The sequence below is a fragment of the Fusarium pseudograminearum genome, chromosome 2 (assembly GCF_000303195.2).
Source record: "Fusarium pseudograminearum CS3096 chromosome 2, whole genome shotgun sequence".
Classification (NCBI taxonomy): Eukaryota; Fungi; Ascomycota; class Sordariomycetes; order Hypocreales; family Nectriaceae; genus Fusarium; species Fusarium pseudograminearum.
In genome coordinates this window covers 5,819,437-5,840,209 of record NC_031952.1, presented here as the reverse complement: position 1 = coordinate 5,840,209, position 20,773 = coordinate 5,819,437, and the positions used below count along the sequence as shown (strand labels likewise).

General features: G+C 47.5%; 9 protein-coding genes across 9 annotated transcripts, besides 2 other annotated features; 4 read left to right on the top strand and 5 right to left on the bottom strand.

Annotated features, from left to right (window-relative positions):
* Positions 1 to 3: 3 nt before the first annotated feature.
* Positions 4 to 101: a repeat region.
* A 1,477-nt stretch (positions 102 to 1,578) lies between these two features.
* FPSE_01837 (uncharacterized protein) lies at positions 1,579 to 2,310 on the top strand (the record flags this gene model as incomplete). Its single annotated transcript, XM_009254956.1, has 1 exon — positions 1,579 to 2,310. The coding sequence occupies one exon, from the start codon at positions 1,579 to 1,581 to the stop codon at positions 2,308 to 2,310; it is 732 nt and encodes a 243-aa protein (XP_009253231.1).
* Positions 2,311 to 3,275: 965 nt separating this feature from the next.
* On the bottom strand, positions 3,276 to 4,966 carry FPSE_01838 (uncharacterized protein; the record flags this gene model as incomplete). Its single annotated transcript, XM_009254957.1, has 6 exons — positions 3,276 to 3,800; positions 3,893 to 4,118; positions 4,175 to 4,312; positions 4,367 to 4,560; positions 4,619 to 4,836; positions 4,897 to 4,966. The coding sequence occupies 6 exons, from the start codon at positions 4,964 to 4,966 to the stop codon at positions 3,276 to 3,278; spliced, it is 1,371 nt and encodes a 456-aa protein (XP_009253232.1).
* Positions 4,967 to 5,420: 454 nt separating this feature from the next.
* On the bottom strand, positions 5,421 to 5,993 carry FPSE_01839 (uncharacterized protein; the record flags this gene model as incomplete). Its single annotated transcript, XM_009254958.1, has 2 exons — positions 5,421 to 5,532; positions 5,593 to 5,993. 2 exons carry the CDS (start codon positions 5,991 to 5,993, stop codon positions 5,421 to 5,423), a joined length of 513 nt encoding a protein of 170 aa, XP_009253233.1.
* A 446-nt stretch (positions 5,994 to 6,439) lies between these two features.
* On the top strand, positions 6,440 to 8,557 carry FPSE_01840 (uncharacterized protein; the record flags this gene model as incomplete). The annotated part of the gene is made up of 6 exons (XM_009254959.1): positions 6,440 to 6,555; positions 6,619 to 6,881; positions 6,933 to 7,044; positions 7,099 to 7,353; positions 7,409 to 7,510; positions 7,570 to 8,557. The coding sequence occupies 6 exons, from the start codon at positions 6,440 to 6,442 to the stop codon at positions 8,555 to 8,557; spliced, it is 1,836 nt and encodes a 611-aa protein (XP_009253234.1).
* Positions 8,558 to 8,973: 416 nt separating this feature from the next.
* FPSE_01841 (uncharacterized protein) lies at positions 8,974 to 10,062 on the bottom strand (the record flags this gene model as incomplete). Its single annotated transcript, XM_009254960.1, has 1 exon — positions 8,974 to 10,062. One exon carries the CDS (start codon positions 10,060 to 10,062, stop codon positions 8,974 to 8,976), a length of 1,089 nt encoding a protein of 362 aa, XP_009253235.1.
* Positions 10,063 to 11,308: 1,246 nt separating this feature from the next.
* Positions 11,309 to 11,348: a microsatellite.
* A 347-nt stretch (positions 11,349 to 11,695) lies between these two features.
* Positions 11,696 to 13,893, bottom strand: FPSE_01842 (uncharacterized protein; the record flags this gene model as incomplete). Its single annotated transcript, XM_009254961.1, has 3 exons — positions 11,696 to 11,766; positions 11,821 to 12,956; positions 13,013 to 13,893. The coding sequence occupies 3 exons, from the start codon at positions 13,891 to 13,893 to the stop codon at positions 11,696 to 11,698; spliced, it is 2,088 nt and encodes a 695-aa protein (XP_009253236.1).
* Positions 13,894 to 15,007: 1,114 nt separating this feature from the next.
* On the top strand, positions 15,008 to 16,404 carry FPSE_01843 (uncharacterized protein; the record flags this gene model as incomplete). The annotated part of the gene is made up of 5 exons (XM_009254962.1): positions 15,008 to 15,320; positions 15,371 to 15,865; positions 15,928 to 16,035; positions 16,115 to 16,232; positions 16,296 to 16,404. The coding sequence occupies 5 exons, from the start codon at positions 15,008 to 15,010 to the stop codon at positions 16,402 to 16,404; spliced, it is 1,143 nt and encodes a 380-aa protein (XP_009253237.1).
* An 842-nt stretch (positions 16,405 to 17,246) lies between these two features.
* Positions 17,247 to 17,664, top strand: FPSE_01844 (uncharacterized protein; the record flags this gene model as incomplete). Its single annotated transcript, XM_009254963.1, has 2 exons — positions 17,247 to 17,452; positions 17,514 to 17,664. The coding sequence occupies 2 exons, from the start codon at positions 17,247 to 17,249 to the stop codon at positions 17,662 to 17,664; spliced, it is 357 nt and encodes a 118-aa protein (XP_009253238.1).
* A 1,040-nt stretch (positions 17,665 to 18,704) lies between these two features.
* On the bottom strand, positions 18,705 to 20,115 carry FPSE_01845 (uncharacterized protein; the record flags this gene model as incomplete). The annotated part of the gene is made up of 5 exons (XM_009254964.1): positions 18,705 to 19,098; positions 19,152 to 19,292; positions 19,350 to 19,467; positions 19,521 to 19,890; positions 19,969 to 20,115. 5 exons carry the CDS (start codon positions 20,113 to 20,115, stop codon positions 18,705 to 18,707), a joined length of 1,170 nt encoding a protein of 389 aa, XP_009253239.1.
* Positions 20,116 to 20,773: the final 658 nt, after the last annotated feature.

Genomic DNA, 20,773 nt, shown 5'->3' with positions numbered 1-20,773 from the left:
CTGGTCGTCACCGACCCAACTACTAATCCGCCGGTTAGTGGCTTGACTATGGGAGAGCGGACGGGATCCCGTATTTTCCACTACCTTTGGTCGTATGTACTGATTGCTCTCGCAAAGCAGACTATATCGACAGCAGTCTAGTAACACTGGGTGTAACCCATGTTTCAACGCACTCACAGCATAGACACCAGATCGATACTGCCAAGAAATCAGAAAGGCTTAGAAACAGAGTTTAAGCTTTTGCATTCAGCCGGAGAGTAAGCGGAAACTTAAATGCACTACCAACGGAATCATATGACCTTTAAATCCGTAGAGACTATCAACAACCTCGATGGGTTGTCTTGTTTCAAGTAATCCGTCTCGTCCCGTCTTTCCGCGTCAGGAAAAAAGACAAGAAGAAGAATGGACGACGAATCCCTTGGCTGCTTGTTTCTCATTAATTAAAAATCCATGCGTGGAAACATCGGGCCGCGAAACTAACAACGTTGAAACAAGGATACGGGAAAATTTATCCCAAGTTGGCTGGAGCTTCTCTTCCTTCTCCACTGCGATTGGATCATGACTCGATCACATCTACATCCCTCATCCATGACTCTCGATTCGTTTCCTCGATTGTCTTATGTGCATGTGGCGGTTTCTGTGTCTTGTGTTTCTTGCCCCGCCACAACCCCAGGATAACCGCACAGGAAGCTCCGAATGTGTGCATCTGTCAGTGCTCTCGCCATCTTGCAGAAATCCGCGCCGCAAATGCTGTTCATCCCAAGTTCTCAGAGTGATTCCAAATCATGCATCACGATTCATGCTTAACCGACGTCCTGGAAAACAAAGTTTAGAGCGACAGGAGATCCACAGCCATGGGATACTTAGTTACGGGACGTCCCTTGCGATTCAACAGATGTACGAAGTAAGTTAATTAAGCTCTTTATTTCCACGAATGACATGTCAACTCTCCGTTTTAACAGGCTTGGAGACCTTGTTCAATCATAAACCTTAAGCTTTCTTTTAGACGCTGTCGCCATTCTCGTTTCAGAGCGGATCTCGCCAAGGCATGACTGGCTTACATGGCGGGAAAAACGGGTTCTAATTCCGAACTGCCATGCTAAGTGACTGTTCCTGAAACATGTCCACAACGAATCGACTGCCGGCTTCTCTGTCCGATGGCCGATAACACCGAGTTGTGGTTGGTCCAAGTGTAAACCAAATCATGCCAGTGACCAGTTGAGTTTGCTTGGCTGCTACGTAGGGAAACCCTCCTTTAATATCGCCTTTTTTTTTTCGTAGTCGTCGATGACGATCATGGCTTAGTTTGGCAACCACGGACGTTACATCCCCTTTGTGCATGTCACGAATTGGTCCACGTCCATTTTGGCTCCGTCGACGAAACGGGATAATTCGTTTTGTGTATAGACTCACCTTGATGGAATGGATGATACTCTGAGATGGTCGGGATTGAATATATAAACGATTGATGAATCTCCTCAAGTCAATATCACCACAGCCTCTCAAACAAGTCTCTCATTGTCTTTTCACTCATACAACTTTGCCCAATAAGCCCTCTCCAGTCTCTAAACCACCAAAATGCACTGCAACACACTCTCTCTTGCCGCTGTGGCTCTCCTCGCCAGCTCTGTCAACGCCCACGGTCACGTTGCCAAGGTTATCGCTGGCGGCCAGGAGTACACTGGTGGTATCCCCCACGGTGCTCCCTCCAACGCTGTCGGCTGGGCTGCTGGAAACCAGGACAACGGCTTCGTTGAGCCCGCTGCCTTTGGCACTGCCGACATCATCTGCCACAAGAGCGCCAAGCCTGTCAGCAACGCTGTCACTGTTGCTGCCGGCGATGTTGTCACCCTGAAGTGGGACACCTGGCCCGAGTCTCACCACGGTCCCGTCACCGAGTACCTCGCTCCCGTCAGCGGAGACTTTGCCAGCATCAACAAGGGAAGCCTTCGATGGACCAAGGTCGCCGAGAAGGGTTACGTCTCTGGTAGCAACCCCGGCAACTGGGCATCCGACGAGCTCATCCGCGACGGTTTCGCCTGGAAGTTCACCGTGCCCCGAAACCTCAAGGCCGGCAACTACGTTCTCCGACACGAGATCATCGGACTTCACTCTGCTGGCAACAGAAACGGTGCCCAAGCTTACCCCCAGTGCATCAACCTCAAGGTCACTGGTAGCGGCTCCCAGGCTCTCAGCGGTGGTGGCGACTTCACCAAGTTCTACTCTGCCACTGACCCCGGCATTCTCTTCAACCTCTACGCAAGCTTCAGCTCTTACCAAATCCCCGGACCTGCCGTCCAGAGAATCTAAGAGATTTTCGCGAGGTTCAGACAAGTGGTTTCTAGTTTCCAGACTGAGTTTGGGACCAAGGAGCAGGGCAATGGGCAGCCCTTCGCTCTGATGTTATTCGGCTGCCGCTAGTCGGTTCAAATTTCTACACGCAGCGGAGCTGTGTGATTCATGTATCTACTCTTATATGACCGTACAAATTTATGCATACATACGCAATTCTTATATAAACAAGTTCTTGAAGTCCAATGATCGTTCTGTGATATGCTGCTTGCTGTAGACTGAAGGCCTTGGATTGACAAAGTCCGTATCGCGTAAGGGTGAGCTTGCATAGTTGGTATATTGATCAAATTGACAAGAGAAACATGAAGTAGGGTTCATTTTAGGCTAAGATACTTGGGTCTATGTAAGTAGGAGTAGTGGCGGTGCCGATAATCCATGCCTCATGATGGTTTTCGGCAAGTCCGAAAGGCAGTGGACATATTGCGTCCCCTGCCAATCGTCCTCAGTCCGATCCTCCGGCTAGACCACTTCGATGCCATTACCTCCCTTGCATACCCGAGTCTTATCTTGTCCGCGCCCGTCAGTGCTTAAACAGCTTGGCTTTCTTCCTCGTTCTTTTCGTGATTGCCTTTGAGCTGTAGCCTTTTTACTTAGTCCTGACCTCCCCCAGAGAGGTAGACGCATTGAGCTCTTTCCACCTGGCTGGCGGAGGCGGAGTAACTAAGTACGGCACAAGGGTGACCGTGTTCTACTCTGGTCAAAAATGTACAGAACATGACAATGGCCAATCGCCACGTCACGGCCACTGAGCCCAGTCCAGTAAGATATACATACCAATCAACTATACACCTCACGCAAGATTGCATTAGCAAGTCTTTCCAAGAGGACTACGTTGCCAGTTTCTTTTTATGAAGAGATAATGAACTTTTGCTTTCCCGATTTCCGTATTCAACCGTGGCCTTTGGACCATATACTAAACACCTCTAATTCAACATGCCCTTGAGGACCTCGATCTGCTCCAGCACACCTGCTCGGCTGGTGCCACCTTGAGCATTCCTTGATTCAACACTAGCCTCGTAGTTGAATACGTCCTTGATGTTATCGGGGAATCGACTATCAATAGCCTGCAGTTGCTCAAGGCTTAGCTGGTCCATTGGGATTCCCAGCTCCTCGCTCTTAGCCACCACGCGTCCTGAAATATGGTGTGTCTCACGGAAAGGCACGCCAAGTCGAACAAGAGCATCTGCAACGTCGGTTGCAAGGAGGAAAGGGTTGAGAGAGGCTCTCATGCGGTCTGGTCGAAGCTTGAGAGTGCTAAGGATTCCATTTGCGATCTGCACACTATCGGAGACAGTCTTGACATGATCCAGCATAGGCTCCCAACTCTCTTGCAAGTCTTTGTTGTAAGTACTTGGGATACCCTTTGTGGCAACATAGACACCGGCAAAATGACCAAAGGCCCTACCAGCCTTGCCCCTTAAAAGCTCGAGGCCGTCGGGGTTCTTCTTCTGTGGGGTTGTTAGTCAAAATGTCCAAAGGATAGAAAGGAGAGACTTGCCTGAGGCATCAGTGATGAACCTGTTGAATAGGAATCGGCAACAGTGACGAAGCCAAATTCAGCAGTGGAATAAATGATCAAGTCCTCACTGAACCTGGAGATGTGTCCCATGAACATGGTGCCCCAAGACAGGAATTCAGTAACAAAGTCACGGTCAGCAACGGCGCCCATGCTGTTCCACATGATGCCTTCAAAGCCGAGCTCCTTGGCCATCATTTGACGATCAATACCGAAGGCATTGCCGGCAAGAGCACCGGCACCGAGTGGGCTATATTCCCATATTAGCAAGATAACATAGCGTGTGCCGTGTGTGAGTGTGCCTACCTCCTGTTGACGCGCTTCAAGACCTCTCGTAATCGTTCCAAGTCAGAGGCAAAGGAAAAGCCGTATGACAGGAGCCATTGGGAGAACTTGACTGGCATAGCCAATTGAAGATGTGTGTACCCGGGCATGATGTGGTCGCTATCAAGATTAGAACAAGTCATGTCATGAGGAGAAGTGGTGTGTGGAACTTACATATCAGCCTCAGCGCGGCCGGCGATTACCTGAAGGAAGGCAACAAGATAGCTCTCAATCTCACGAATACGCTCGCGCAGCCACATTCGCATGTCGGTAACAACCTGCTCGTTTCGGCTGCGACCGGTGTGAAGCTTTCCACCGATCTCCTTACCAATGATCTCGGATAGACGTCGCTCGTTTGCAGTATGAATCTGGTTTGATTCTTTAGCGATGATATTTTCAGTCACCGGGAGGTAGGTAGTGACTTACATCCTCATCATTGGGCATGATGGTAAAGGTACCAGCCTCCCACTCCTTCATGACCTCTCGGAGACCACGCTCGATTTCAGTGAACTCATCATTGGAGATGATGCCTGACTTGGCATTGGCGCGGGCAAAGGCAATACTGCCGAGGATATCTTCCTTGTATAGGTGCTTATCGTAGGAGATACTGGCATTGTACTGATGCATCAGGGGATCAATACCGCCTATGATGCGTGACGTCAGTCAGTGGACGGAGCTTGGTCGATGGCGGGGAAGCTACACACCTGTAAAGCGACCACCCCAGAGCATACCCTCGGCGGGAGCACCGGCATTGTTGGCATTGTTGGCGGCCATGATGGATAGTAATCAAGCTGACTGACTTTTCTTGAACAAGTTTGATGGCGTCTGGTGCAATCAATTGGTACTCAATCAGTTATAGCGAGGGCGGGGTACTAATCAAGAGGGATCCTGGTCAGGCTTAGTTGGAGTCAGAGTCATTGGCAAATTTTTCAGGACCGATACCGGACAAGTCACGTGTTCTTAGTCATGAACCCCGCAGCCTGGATGGAGATCAAGACCAGGGTAGGTCGTTGGTGTTGATAATGCTTTTCAGTCAACGACCCAAGACATATTATTCTTTCAGGAATGTTTTCATTCGTAACACCATGAATGATTGTGGTGGAAAAAACGATCCCTCGAGCATAGTTGTCTCGCTGAACTGGGATTGACCGAACCTGGGCAGGGTACAGTAGACCAACGGCTGACACACTCGATTGCGCTTCTGATCCATTTCTTATTGAGATTAAATCTAATGCAGGCTAGAGTTTGCTGAAAACCGACTACAGCCAACACTCCCGATGAATACTCCAGCCAATACTGACAGAAAATAGCCAAAATTCATCGTCATAACGGCCAGCATCCTAAACAAAACACCGGTCAATGTCTTTTTCCAGTGACTCAATAGTGGATAAAACACTTACAACAAATAGCTGACGCCGGCAATCACGACATCTATTACTCCCAGCATCATAGCTTCATTCGCTCTCCATGGGCGTTGGCCAGTCTCACCAATTTGGTGTGCCGCTAGCAGGCCTTTGGTGCGCCTCCGCTTGAGACCATCCCTAATGCTGTAAAAATTGACGCGTAAAGCAAGCAGCATGCGGAATATAGTAGCGAAGGCGATGAGAAAAATGCAAACACCTGCATATTGTCCAGTCGTTGTAGGGGCAAAGTCCTTTGCCCAGAGGAGTGTCTTGGTAGAGGTGAAGAAAACCATATTCATTTGCTCCATATCCATAGCCATAGCCATAGCCATAGTGCTGGCATTGGAAGTTGACATGGGCATTGAACTGCCCGTCGAAGTAGTCATATCCATGTCCATTTTCATTGAAGTTGAATCTAGGTTGTATCGAGATAGGTAGTACAGAGTAACTTGCTTGTGGTTCAAGGTGTAAGACGACCACTACTTATCTAAGCTTATATCATGGTGGTAGCATATCGGGAATAATCTTATCGCCGCCGATAAACTTGCTCAAACTTACTCAAGTGCCGTTTATGCGATGATGGCGTGGAACATGCTCCAGATAGTTGAATGATTTATTGAGAAATCGACCAATTGTAATTAATGATTACGGATATCGGCACAAGAACCTTGCCCATTATAAAACAGATACTCAGTCAAGGGGGAAACATGCCTACATTGCTCTGTAGCTTGCCATGTGAGCAATAGATAGCTACCCTGCCTTGCCACTTCTTCATAGATATCGCTTTTGTCTTTTATTCCTGAATCCACTCAGTGACAATTTATCTGCCATCAATTTCTCCAACATGGAGTCAGCAGCTTGGCTTACGGCCCCAATTCAGTTGACTGGGAGCCGTGCATTCACTTGCGATGGCTTCACCGAGGCGCAATGTTCCTGGTATATGAAAAGATGGCATTTTTGGTAAGCTGTCAATTTACAAACTGACTAAACAACTCTTACAAAGTCCTATCTAACGTCAAAAAGGTACATTGCGGACCATGTCTACGCTCTGCCTACAGTAGCCTTCTTCATGAGTGGCATTGGGCTCTTCACAATCGGCCACCTGATATCCTACTACATTATTGGTCTTGCCTTTCCGAGTTTCCGTGGACCTAGACCCTGGCGTATGTTGATTGCCATGATCAGGTATCTTTCATATCGTGGATTTCATGTTACATCACTTGGATTCAACTCGGCTCCCGTTGGAGTCCTATTACTGGGACTTGTTGGAACCATTTTCTTTTTTTGTGAGTCAATAAAACAGTCATAAAAGAGAACCACTAGCTAACCATTGATAGGCATGGACTTAATACCTCAGCCGTACTATTGGCCTTCGCTAGACTTTGGTGGCTCACCGCCATTGGGAACAAGATCCGGATGGTTGGCTTTGGGGTGCATGCCATTTGTGTTGTTAGTCCTGCAATACCTGTCCCAGCCTCTTGAACTATTGCTGACAAGTAACAGTGCTACGGCAACCAAGACAAACTGGATTACCTTACTGACGGGCGTCTCGCACGAGAGACTCCAAGTATTCCATCGATGGATAGCTTACGCCTTTTTTGTGCTCGCGCTCTTGCACACATTCCCGTTCATCGTTTATCATATCAGATTCCACGATATGCAGATGCATTTCGAGATGAGCCTTTTGTTCTATTGGACAGGCATCGTCGCCTTGATCTTTCAAGCTTGGCTTACGTTTGCATCTCACAGTGCTATTCGGTAAGTGTACTGAACGCTTTGTCTGCCTGCGACTACATACTTACATAGAAACTAGAAAGCTGTTGGGATATGAATTCTTCAAGGCCACGCACTTCTTTGCTGTTGTCATATTCATGCTTACTTTCTTTTGGCACTGCGACTACACCCTGACATCCTGGTAAGGCTGCCTTTCATGTCCACCCTTGTGAAACATTAATACTGACGATAACTTTATAGGCACTACTTCATAGGAACAGCCGCGGTATATGTGCCCTGCTATGTCTACCCCTGGCTACGAACTTGCTTTGAGTATGGTGTTCGGGCAAAGGCACATGTCAAAGTAGAAGACAACGGTTTCGTCCGCGTCACTATCCCCGCAAACTTCACATGGGAAATTGGACAGCACTGCTTCCTACGCTTTACTGGTTTTGGGCTTGCAGAAGCCTTGTCAGCACATCCATTTACGATTTGCTCCTTGCCATCAACGTCCTCAGGCGACCAGTCGTTCCTTGTCTTTTATCTCAAGAGACACAAAGGGTTTACAGCAAAACTATATGAATATGCCTTGCAAAATCCGGGAGCTCAGGTCTCAGTGATGGTAGATGGACCATACGGAGGCATCAATACACAGTCTTACGTGAACAGCAGCCATCTCGTTGTCATCGCGGGTGGTTCTGGAGCTGGATGGACCTTGCCATTTATTGAGCAGTACATCGCAATCCACACAGCTGAGCGCGATGGAGATCGCAAAGGAGACCAACCGGACAAATGTCTGTTTTCGTCACTACGTGTGATACTGGCAAGTCGAGATGTTGAGAGCTGCAACTGGTATCGCCAAGCTGTGAGCGAAACTCTGCTGAAGTACTCAGACAGAATGGTCCCTGGATTGAATGTACAGCTCTACCGCACTGGTGGAGCCATACAAGAATCAACCCTCCCATCGAATAGTAGCTTAGTGCCTGGGAAACACGAATTGGGGATCGAGAAGGGGACAGAAATTCCAGTATCATTCGACGAACTGCATGGTCGCCCCGACTTACCAGGGGTTGTAAATGGAGTGGCAAAAGAGATGACAGCTACCGACTCGCTTGGCGTGTACGTTTGCGGTCCAGATACTATGCAGAATGATGTTCGAAACACTGTCGCATCTTTGAACTTGGATGTTCTCAGGGGCGCAGATTCTACGGGGGCTTACTTGCATTCCGAACACTTCTCTTGGGCGTAATTGTGGGATATAAGCACATGGTTCATAGCTAAAATAGATTGATGGTCAATGGATGTTTGATACAGCTCTATCAGTTTCGACTATGAAGTACTGTTAGAGGCCTCCTTTTTGTGTTTTTTTTTGTTACCAACTTCAAAAAGATGACTCACCAACTAGTACCTGCAGCTACCCAGTTGCAAATGCAACTCGTCTCCAGCATCGACACTAGAAGGACAACAGTATGAATCGTAAAGCAATAACTAAACATCAAGATAGGCAGACACATAATACTTAATAAAAGAAGCATCAGTTAAGCTGTGTCCGTGGTTGTGTTGGATTGAAAGGCCAAAGTCAAGGCACCGCGAAGTCAAAGACTTAGAAGAGGCATCCCTAGAAGCTCCATGTGAGATCAGTTATATGCCACACCCATGACCCACTTAATTGCGACAGCCTGTCCATATCCCACATAAATGCCCCAGTTGTCCAGAACACATGGTATGTGTGAGTACCGTAGCAAAGTGTCCTGAGTGAATAATCCAGATTAGCACCCACGACCATCGGGCAAGTGCGGGGTCAGCTTTGAGCTCAAGATATCGATTGTACGAGGACAAAATGGCTTCTTCTTGTGCGATATTGTCCATATCTTGGAAACTCAGCAGCCGATGGTAACCTTGTGAGCAAAGATAGGCTGTAAACTGGAGACCATCACGCGGGTCTCTCTGTAGAAATTGCCGTCTTTGTAGTCGTCCATCTATCCGGATGGATTCAAGAGGTGAAGCAGAGTTTTGAACATCAATCCGCTTCAAGAGGTTCTCGTATTCTTCAAAAATGAATACGAAGACTGCCTGAAAGGCCCTGACACAGCGCAGTTTCTCCTGGTAAATGAATTTCCAGGGGATCCAGAATCCGCATTCATAGTCACCGTGACCATAATCTTGCAGAAATGAGGTGCTGAAGACTAGAGTATGCCGACATGCATCAAAGACCAGAAATGCCTTTTGCATCTGTTGGATCTCGGTTTCTGATAGCGGTAGAGATAGGGGAGGCGTAGGAGGTGCTGGACGATTGGGATAATCTTCTCTGGCCTTTCTAGCCAACATATTTTGTGACATTTCCCAAGCTGCCTTTGGATAATGAGCCATGAAAGCGTCTGCTTCGAGATGGAGTTGGTATAGATCCGAGAGGGCCCCTAGATTCATCTGCAATACTGAAAATGGTTCTGGTGATGATGTCAATACTGGTTTCATCAAAGCTTCAGCTTGAGCTCTATTTTGAGATGGCAATCTGTTCTCGAGCCTGCGAAGGCGACATACCGTGACTGCTTGCGTAAGATTTTGACCTGGGAAGTGATGATACAGATTTTGCAGAAGCGGCTGGAGGAGAAAGGACTGGTTTTGAAGGAAAACATGCAAAATGTATGGGTCAGCGAGAACTGCGGATTGAATATCTTTGGGGGAATCGAAGACACCCAAGATAATGGTGATGAGCTCCGCTGGAAGCTTCTGGAAAGGGTTGATGGACGCCATGATGGTGGTTGAGGTTGGCTGAATATTGTAAAGGAGAAATCCAGAGCTACTGATGGTGGAGGGTCGGGATATTTATATAGGTTTGCAAATTGAAAATATCGGGGTGACTCACAAACTGAGCTTAAAGCGAAAAAGCTTTACCATTGCGTAAGCTTTTGGTGTGGAATCCTATATCGTGAAAGAAGTTCCGTGTTCCACTTGTGTTGGCTGCCTGAAGTATGTTTTCAATACCTAAAGTCTATCAATGACAATGCCATAGTTTAGCAGCCAGTCAAGCTATGGGTAGATCTGTAATGTTGTGAAAATCCTTGAGAATGAGAGATAGAGACGTCATAAATCTCACATGCAAAACTTACTTGACCGGAGTTCTAAGCAACTTCTTTTGTTGTAAACAGAGATGTCAGATGTTAAATATAGATCCAAAGATGGCTAAGCAAAACCTGCCGCGACAAACAGCATGGGACAGTTCAAGCCCATATCTTAATATGGAAAATATACGACAATATTCTTCTGTTGGTTGTTCTGCTTCCTAGCAGTAGGTTTGAAGGCCTGTTAACACTCGTTTGCAACACATGCCTACACGAGGGATTCGGACGTGGTCGGATCGGTGAAAGTCTAGATCACCCCAGTTTTCCAGAGTTGGAACGAAAACAAACTCGCCTGAACTACTGAATAAACTCAATAGGCTCGTTGTTTGTGCCAGGACCCTTGAGAGAGACAGGTGGGTAGCAAAAAAATAGGCATATCATCCGCTTTGATCAGTATATCATCAGCGCATACTCAAAGTCATCTTTATCAACGTCCAAAACATCAGAATCGGAATCTAAAGCCTCGAGTCCTTCGTTACGGAGCTGATAGCCGATAATGACACTTGTGGCCTTGGCCACATCCGAATCCCTTGCGTATGCATGCTACTAGATAGCAGGAAGGAAATAACAATAAAAATATTAGGAAGTAACTTCTTTTCAGATATTTACTTTCCACCAGCATAACCACCAGTACACCATCATCAATCAGCACTCGGACATTAACCAGAGCTTGATTTATACTTGTGGCAAAACGAATTCCCATACCTTTCCCTAATAATAAGGTTTCCATCATAAATCACACTTTTAAGCATTATGACTCCAATGCCCTCACAAGACCTTATTTTTTTTTTGCCCTTGCCCTACTATAAGGTTCAGAAGGGGCACAAAATGCGTCACTTACTTTAATCCAGCTTTTTTCCTCTTCCCTCCACCTACATCAACACATCGCAAAACCACACAACACAACACAACACGACAGCAGACAAACAACCACCTTTGAAGATGGAACGTATACGCACTCTGCACTCACTCTACATGGGAAAGCTGATGTTGTGGACTGGGTCATAGAAAGCCAAACGATAACCGACATCTTTCGCAATGCCTACATTAGGATTGGTGGTTTACCTGGCCGAGAGGGAGAATGAATATTATCGTCTGGGATCTTTTCAAGCAAGGGGCGTGGATAACAACGAAAATGGTGAAGGCACAGGTTTCTTCTGGCATAGAATTGGAAAGAAAGAAGCATCATAATCGTTTAGAATAAAACTTCGTTACTTTATGATATAGTCGACTCCGTGCTGCTGAAACTACTGACTGAAATGCTGCTACTGAGCGCCAAAGAACGTGTATCGCACACAGCCAGCATCAATGTATCCTCCAATACCGCCATTATCACCTAGAAGTAAATGCGTTAGTAAAAGATTATTGAAGCCAGGGGCAGAGTACTTACATCCTGCGTAAGCCTTTACAAACAAATCCTTGCAAAGCGGGCCATCATTTCCCAGTGGTGTATACGGGTCCTGCAAATCCACAGTCGTCTTGCATCCTTCAACCCACGAAACCTCATAGTAATAAAGATCGCTCTTCGTGATACCATAAGCAGGGTCTCCAGGCTTCAACTCAACGGGTAAATTGGCCTCGCAGTACGCATCTGCCAAAGCACGCACAGCACGTGGGCTGACGTCTTTGTGATTGCCTCCCCTATTCTTGCAGAACACTGGGCCCAATTCCAACGGTGTCGTTTCCTCCTCGGGTGGTGTTTCCTCCTCTGGCGGCGCAGGAGCCTCGGTGGGCTCGGTTGAGACCCATGACGCACAGTATGTGTTCTCGACGCATGCTTGTCCTCTACCACCACCGCCCTGGGCACATTTTGTATTCGTTGCTGTCTCAGCGCATGAGCTGCCGTCAGGGGTAGAGATAGGTCCAGGAACGTCGGTCAGAGTTGGGAGACCGGTTAAGTGAAACGGTGGTGCTGTCGTTGACGTCGTAGGTATCGCGGTGTACTTATAGGTACCACAACCAACATCGATAGTACCTTCAAGAAAGCTGTTCTCAGAGTCAAAACACTCGTCGCCAAAAGCGTACATAGAATCTCCACAGGGGATTTGACAATTGCCCTTTGCACCGCTCCAGTTGTGTTCGAACACCCAACCATCGCAAGACTCAGCTCGTTCACGAAGCATATGTCTTCTCATGTTAATCGACGCACGCTTCTCCTGTGAACCGCTCTCGGCATCAGCACCGGTGAGGTTCTTGCTTAGCTCATCGCCCTCATGTCCATTAACGTCGGCACAGAACTTGGAGTAGATAGACATGAAGCAGTCACGAGGTACGTCGTCGCTACTTTGTTTTTGACATTGAACATCGGGGTGTTGAGCATCGTTGATAGAGATGTTCTCGTCGTCAAAAACTTGTTGGAAGTATCTAGAGGTATCATCTTCGATCGCTTCCATTGTAGGGATGGCCTCATTATCGGCAGGTACGTCGCCCCAAAGGACCGATTCCTCGGGGAAGATGCTGGTGGTTATGGTTGGGGCTTCTTTAGCGGGGCAGTCGATAGGTGCAGGGCATGTTACGTAGACGGTACTATAAGATTCTCTGTTAGAAATATTGATCAGAAAGGTCAGAGGCTGTAGAAGCACCTGGTATATGTCTCGCTTTCTGAGTAAAACGAAACGGTCTCTGTGCATGGTGCTGGATCCTTCTTCTCACAATCATCCGGTTCATTGGGATCTTGAGGAGCTTGAGGATCCTGAGGCTCTTGAGGCACTTCGGGGTCTTCGGGGTCTTCGGGGTCTTCGGGGTCTTCGGGGTCTTTAGGATCGGGATTCTCAGGGTCCTTCGGATCTTTGGGATCTTCTGGATCTGGGTTCTGAGGCTCTTTGGGGTCTTGAGGGTTATCAGGCTTAGGATCGGGTGTGTCAGGAACCTTGGGCACATCTGGGATCTTGGGAACGTCTGGAACATCTGGGATGTCTGGAGTCTTGGGATCATCGGGCTTCTTGGGACCATCAGGCTTTTCTGGATCATCAGGCCTTTTAGGCTCATCTGGCTTCTTGGGGGTGTCGGGTTTCTTAGGATCATCAGGTTTGTTGGGAATTGGGACCGGTATTGGTACAGGTGCAACATCAGTCTCCTCTGGTGTATCAGGCTCTTCCGTGGTAACTGGGGCAGGTGGGTTCTCTGGCTCAGCTGTAATCTGTGGCTCTTGAGGCGCAGGTGCTGCTGTTGTGGTGGCTGGAGGAGGAGGGTTGTTGGGTTCGACTGTTGTTTCTGGCTCAGGAGCTGGTACAGGCGTGACTGGACCTGCAGGTTCATTTGGCTGAGGATTGGGGATGATTGGGGGAGGGGGATTCCGGTCATCAGCTGGAATCTCTTCTTGTCTTGCGACCAAAATTCTAGGATAGACTGGGTGTGTGAACACAGCTGCTCCAGAGGAGGCTTCTTGTTCGAGGTTTGCACTGGCAAAGGTTGCACCTAGCCACAGTGCTGTAAGGAAGTTGACCTTCCAAGGTCCCGTCATGATAGCGGTTCTGAGCAAAGGAATAGCCAAGAAGACGATGGAGAAATGCAACGGGCTAGGAAATAGATGAGAAAGAGAAGTGGAAGAACTGATGCCAAGTTGGACTAACTATTATTCGGCACCTTGAGCTCGAGTATTATGATATATACAGCCCAGAATGTTGGTTCAAAGGTCTGTATAGTTTTGATGACTTAGCACTGGACAAGCAAGCACCCAAGCTACAACTGAACTGCCTCATCCAAAATTAACTGTCCAGGGCAGGGCAAACAAGTGAGCCGTGGGATCTGCACAGCCGCCAGGTCACTATGGACCAATAGTGGCACTCATCTCGGAAGTACACCCCATTTTGGTTTGTGAACTCCAGTTAATAGTTAATCCTCTCCACTGCAAGAGTTGATCTCTTAGGGCTCCAGTAACTGTAGTTGCAAAGAAGGATCACAATGCATAAGCTTGCTTCTATGTTAAAATTAAAAGCAAGCCTGCCTTTAGCTATACTCGTGTTAGCGTCAAACGTTAGCTTTATGGATAATTCTAATCGAGCTTCTCGGGGCATTTCTTCCAAACGGTCCAATCATGGGCTCGACAAGGAACTGTGACATTGCAAGAAGTCCAATCATAAGCAGTCCTGGTGTCGTAGATTTCTATGCAGGCCCGAGCCGCACAGCCTCGGCATAGCCCTACAGATCTATATGCAGTTAATTGGCCGTTTTACTTTGCGTCTGTTCATGGCAATTCCCGCACGGTTGAGTATGAAGTAGGGCCGATACGGGGATTTGTATGGAACCGTTTTCTTGTGTCGGAATGAGGGTTAATTGCAGTGTCATTGAAGGATTGTCTATGCCTTCCCGCAAGGCTCAGCCGGAGTCATTTTGTATGGAGAATTCTCTATATCCCTGCGATTTACAGATACTGACCAGCTACTTCCTCATTCTCATACAGACTTAGATAATCACAGCGAGTCTTTACGTGTGTATTTCTAGAATTGCAACACATCTAGCTTTCATTCCCTCATATCTCTGTTACTGGGGGTGCTCTTCGTTTCTTTCCTTGCCGTATCACCTGCAATCTTTGTACCTCTTTTTTCTCAACGCATCTTCTGGTCTGTCCCTTCGCTATGAAGATTTTCTTCCCTATCGTAGCCCTCGCTGGGCTTGGCTTGGCTGCAGACATGAACGTCTGGGACCTCGATGACTCTTGTCAAACAGCTGAACGCAAGGGCGTTTTTGATAAAGCATACAGCGATGCCGAAGTCCTTGCTGTAAAGGCCCAAGGAGACCTCGAAACGCTGAAAGGCGCGCGCCCAGACTTCGTTTCAAACATGCGAACCAACTGGGATCGCATTGCGAGGGCTGCGACTAACATGTTCGGTTTTATACCAAATAAAGATGGCCATGACCCCAATGAGGAGCATTATTCGAACGTTAGATGTAAGTTAATGCTGCTATGATATATGCATTCAATTACTAATGGACTTAAGATGTTTATGATCGTATGGTCAAGACACTGCATAATGATGAAATGATTCCAGCAAACGGATACGGCGGACTCAAGCCCCTGCTTCTTTGCGATGAAAGCAAATTCGTCTGGGTGGGAAGAGATGACAAGGATCCTCACGATCCAGCAGAACGTCCTCTTCGCGAATCGAGACCTAAAGAGATGGCTGGTCAAACAGCCGGGGCTTGGGTGTACAAGAAACGGTACTTGGTGAACGCCGTCAAGCAAGCAAGTACAGGTCTTTGCAGACCTGGCGTGTTCGCCATCACCCTGACCCGAAATGATTTCATCATCTTTTGTCCTCCATCATTTAAGGATGAGACTGCTCAGACGAGGTCTGCCGTTGATGCTAAAGATGGCGTTCAGAAAGATGATGCGCTGGATACATACTCAGCCACTAGCCTTTCTCGTGTCATGGTTCATGAGCTTGCGCATTGGTTCGGGGGTGATAACAGTGGTGGACCTGAGAACCGGAATGGTATGTCCATAAGGAAATATAGTCTTCAACCACTGTAGACGCTAATGTACTGTTCTGTCTAGTTCCTGATCAACAGGCTGTCGGAAAAGAAGGCGCCCTGGTCTTTCAAAAGCCCGACGGAAAGCGCACCACTGATGCTTCTATTCCGGGGGTCAAGAAATATGTCACATGTAAGTCATTCTATCCTCTCATTCCACACTTTTAGGCCTCCTGTAACATTGGAATTGTGGCTAACATGAGGTGCAATAGACAACTTTCTATGGGTTTCCAATCTGGCGCGCTCTCACGAAGGGCCCAACGCGGGAAATTGTGGCCCGAGCAAGGCCACCTTTACAGCTGAATCATATGCCCTTTTTGCATTAATGTCGTACGTTTACTCATACGCTCAGTGCAACTTCTTCTGAACTTTTACTAACTGCTGATTCACTAGTTACATGGATAACTGGGACTGGGCCAATGATGGAAAAGCGAAGGCATTTGCTGACGAAATGATCCCATATGAGAGGCTTCCCAACGGTAAGAAGGCGCGCTTGGGATGAGGCAGATTTTATTGTTTGACCATTTAGTTATCTTATTATGGAATACTCTTAGTGTCATTGTTAGGCACGACAGGCTTTGCTGCATACCGTGTACTGAGCTACCTATCATGTGACTGACCTTAGCTCATATACACCGGCTACGAGTAATCCGACCTGTCAGGCTCATGCAACTGTCATCTGTGGACGGATGCAACGGATCAGGGTATCAGAGGTCTCGTACCCTTACAGCGACTGGCTGGTGCGGATACACCTGGAGTTGTAGCAAGGAAACCATCAGTAATTTGTGGAACATTAGAGTCAATATATTGGCACTACAGAGATATCGAATCAATTACTGTCATTCCTCTCCATGTCCCTCTCTGTTGAGAGCAACAGGTTGCACATAGCGGGGTTCTCTACAACCTGACCTCGAGTAGCTGTAAGAATGTTGCACTGTGGCACTAAACATACCAGAGAAAGACAACTTCAGATGCTGGAATCGCTCATCGAGACTCGACGAGTTGATGTGCCGACATATCGGGGAGAACAAACCATGCATGTGGCCAATAGGGGAAGGTTGATACATGTTACTACATCATGCACGATACCGTGAGGTATCCAGGCTGAACATGATTGGACATAGTAGACGGCTTGCAAGTGCTATGGTGACACAGGCAAACATCTATGTAGGTGAAATGATGTACACAGTACTCTCTTCGCTCCCACGAGATGTCGATCGACGTCCTTTGTATCTATAAGAACCCCTCAATCTCTCCACCGACCTAATCACAAACACTCAATCCAACTCATCCTCACTCAGCACCACTTTTTTATTTGACTACCCAAGATTAATCATACTCAAAATGGGCTACGGCACTCTTGAGAACGGTCACTGGCTCATGGTCGGCATGAGTATCTTCAGCAAAGACCGCACCGTTGAGCTCCGCATGCAAGACGACGGCAAGCTCGCCATCTACTACAACAATCGCTGCGCTTGGCAGAGCACCGACCAACAGACCAACAACGCAAAGGGTGCCGTCATGCAAGGTGATGGCAATCTCTGCATCTAGTGATTCCTTCATATCTTCAGAGTGTCTTTGGCAAGGTCGCTGACCACGTTTTCTTTACAGTGACAAGAATGGAAAAGCCACCTGGCATACCAACACGGCTGCCCCAAGCGGTGACAGCCACACATTCGTTGCTGTTCAGGATGATGGAAACCTCGTTCTGTACAAGAACAGTGGCGCTACTCCAATCTGGTCATCCAAGAGCAACAAGTAAGCTGGATGGCAGGGCTGGCATGATATACGTGTTATTAGCGGGCATAGTTGGAGGGCAGGAGACGTAGTCAAGTTCAACTATCCGATGATGTATTCCCATAGCACGTGTCAATTACGTGGAGAAATTTCTCATTACTGCAGCAAGTACCAATTTGCTCGCCTACATCGTTCACGTCTTAGTAATTGCCTTTATCGAAGCTTTGTTTACTATTAATTATGGTATTTCTACTCCATTTCCAGCCTTATAAGTCACCAGGGCATCGCTTACATGAACTCGTTGATCAAGAGTTCTGGGTGGTTCCATTCAGCTGTTGATACCATCGAGCTTTTGACGTTCCATCTTGTACTTCTTGTATATATTATAGCTCAAATATGCTGCATACTCGGGCTCTGCAGAAATCTCCGCGTCGTCACAACTGAAGGAGTCACCTAATAGGAACATTTGAGTAGCACTTCCACCAGTCAAACTGCCAATCTCACACAGGTTCGGGATCAGATTGGGTGAAGCCTCTAAGATATTTCGACGACACCAACGTGCAAATCGAACCTGTTTGATGATAATGAAGCTAAGCTAGCTATAGCTATTGTTGATAAGTCATGGTTTGCTCATTGATCCATAGCTACTGACTCAGCGGCCAAATTCTCAAACAAGTATGATGTCAAATCAATTCCGGCTATTTTAGTATAGCAGGGCTAATATAAGCGTCATTTTACGTCTGTTAGGGCAGCTGTTCATTGCACTGTTGACTCCAAGACCGGAAAGGCACGCAATGCTAAAGAAGGATGGGCTCCAGACGCAGCAAATAGTGCCTGATCAAATTCCAGTGCTTAGATCTAAAACGGAACGGACCGTGACTAAGATCTGAGTAGATGCGCCAATTGAATGGCGCTCAACGGATGACTCGTATATGTCTACGTGTCCCTGACTAAATGACTTAGTGCAATTCAATTGCAACCGGCAGGCAAATCGGAAACGTTATTTGTTGTAAAAGGGTATCATAAATATATAATAAAAAACAATACGTATGAAAGAATTTAGGTTTAGAAAGAAGGCGCTCGGTCATGGCTTTGATAGCCGCCCTTGGTCTGAGCTTGCGGCAAGTTCCTCAACTCTATCGAGTGCTCATCGCTAAAAGTGCTCAGACGCTCGTGTTGAACCCTGACTTCCTCCGTCTTCAGTACTCCACCTGCATTGGCGGATACCTTCATCCCGCTGATGCTTTCGTCGGAGTCCTGAAGATGTTCTTGTGACTCCTGCCAGCCTGACATGATAACCACAGAATTTCGGCCGTATCGTGAGTTAGGAACATATCGTCTGGATCCTCTGGCTGCTGAGGGGACTGTATTCCTCGTTTCGTGATCGTTGGGATTCGTACCGGTCTTGTTTTTGTTGTAACTTCTCGAGCTCAACTTGAGTTCGTGATACAGCATTCGCCTGTTCTGGGTTAGTTCCTACCGATTGAAAAGAATAGAAAGGGCAAAACATACAAGACAGGAATACAAATAGCCATGATGGAGGCGGCAGGTTCAGTCAAGGTCCAGATTGTGAGGTCGACACGGTCGTATGTGATATCTTCACTCTTCATGTTGACCACAAGGACAGACTTGACGATACCGGTGATACCAGCACTGTAAAAGACGTTAGCTGACAAGGCTACATTTTTTTTAGACACCGACTAGACTTACATGGCACCCAAACTCATTGCAACGGCGACTCCAAGTCGCTCTCGTCGTCGCATTGTCATTCGCATCAAGATGGCCCAAGGAAGTAGTGCCAGGACGAAGTCGAGAACGGCCGAATAGTCTAGGCCGAGTTAGTTAACGAGTCACTCTGTCCATTGCACGCTAGAGACTTACAAGCAGCAAACAATTGGAATTTAAGAAGTGCCTTTGGGTCCCAGCAAGTACCGGGTACCGTCTTATCAAACACTCGGGCGAGAGGAGAGCATTTCGCAAGACCAAAGATCCAAACCAAGTTCATGGAGACGTTGATGGTTATGATGACGAAGATGAGGAAGTACTTCATCCATGCGTTGGTGGCGATTCGGTACAAAGTGATAGCGAAGGACGTTTTACTGGTCGTCGTTGCGATGATGCCGAAGGCAGCTCCGATGATGGTGTTGAGGTTGATCGTCTTGAGGTTTTCTTCACTGATGGTTGCCTTATGCCGACCAAACCCAAGAGAAACCAGATACGTGTTTATGGCGACAGAGATCATTAGGGTTACCTGCAAGGTGGGACAAATCCAGTGGTCAGCGCAAACACTTTTGACATGGTGTTGATTGTATAGGTAACTCCAACTCACCTGAGCTGCGATGAGGCACCAATCATCGTACCACAATCCTTTGCCTCGCCATAATTTGCAGTATACACGAAGAAACAACAAGATAAGACTTAGAAGTGCCAACGTCCAGATGGACGCAAGCAAGCGAGTTCCTCGCTCGTCCTCCATTGCGACCCTGTCACAGTGGGAGTTACCAAGGAATTAAGAATGCAGAAAGAAAATTGCTCAGATCATTGAGATCAAGACTGTTGAAGCCAACGCCGATCAAAATTCCATTAGAAATCCTGGTTACAGTGGGAGATCCATGGGTCCCGGTAGATATATATCATGGTGCTGATCATCACTTGCGCCCCAGGGATGGGCAGCCACATATTAGCTAGCGTCAAGCCAGGAGTAACCTTGGAATGGAGGTTCCGGCTCCGAGGTCTGTCAGGCCATCAACAGCAGGTATGGAAAGGATTGGCAAAACCGCCGATACCTGGATGGGTTAATTGGGGGACTTTTGGGCCTGCGCATTGATCGCGCATCCACCCTGGCAGCCGGGTTATGGCTGCAGCTAAAGAAGGACAGAGTTCAGCTAATGGCGGAACCCCTTTTTGCGACGATGTAGTCTGTCATTGATTGGGAGCTAGATACCTCTAACGCCACTAGCCTCACCAGTGCAATTAGCTCGACGCTGGTGGTTGATGCGACTCGTATATCTCACGGTGACAAGAGGCATACGGCCAATCAGCTCAGCAAACACGCTTATTCCACAAGAAACTGCTTGGTGGATGATTCAAATACAGGCTCCTTGGCTTGAACGGCCGAACCGGGAGATGCATGC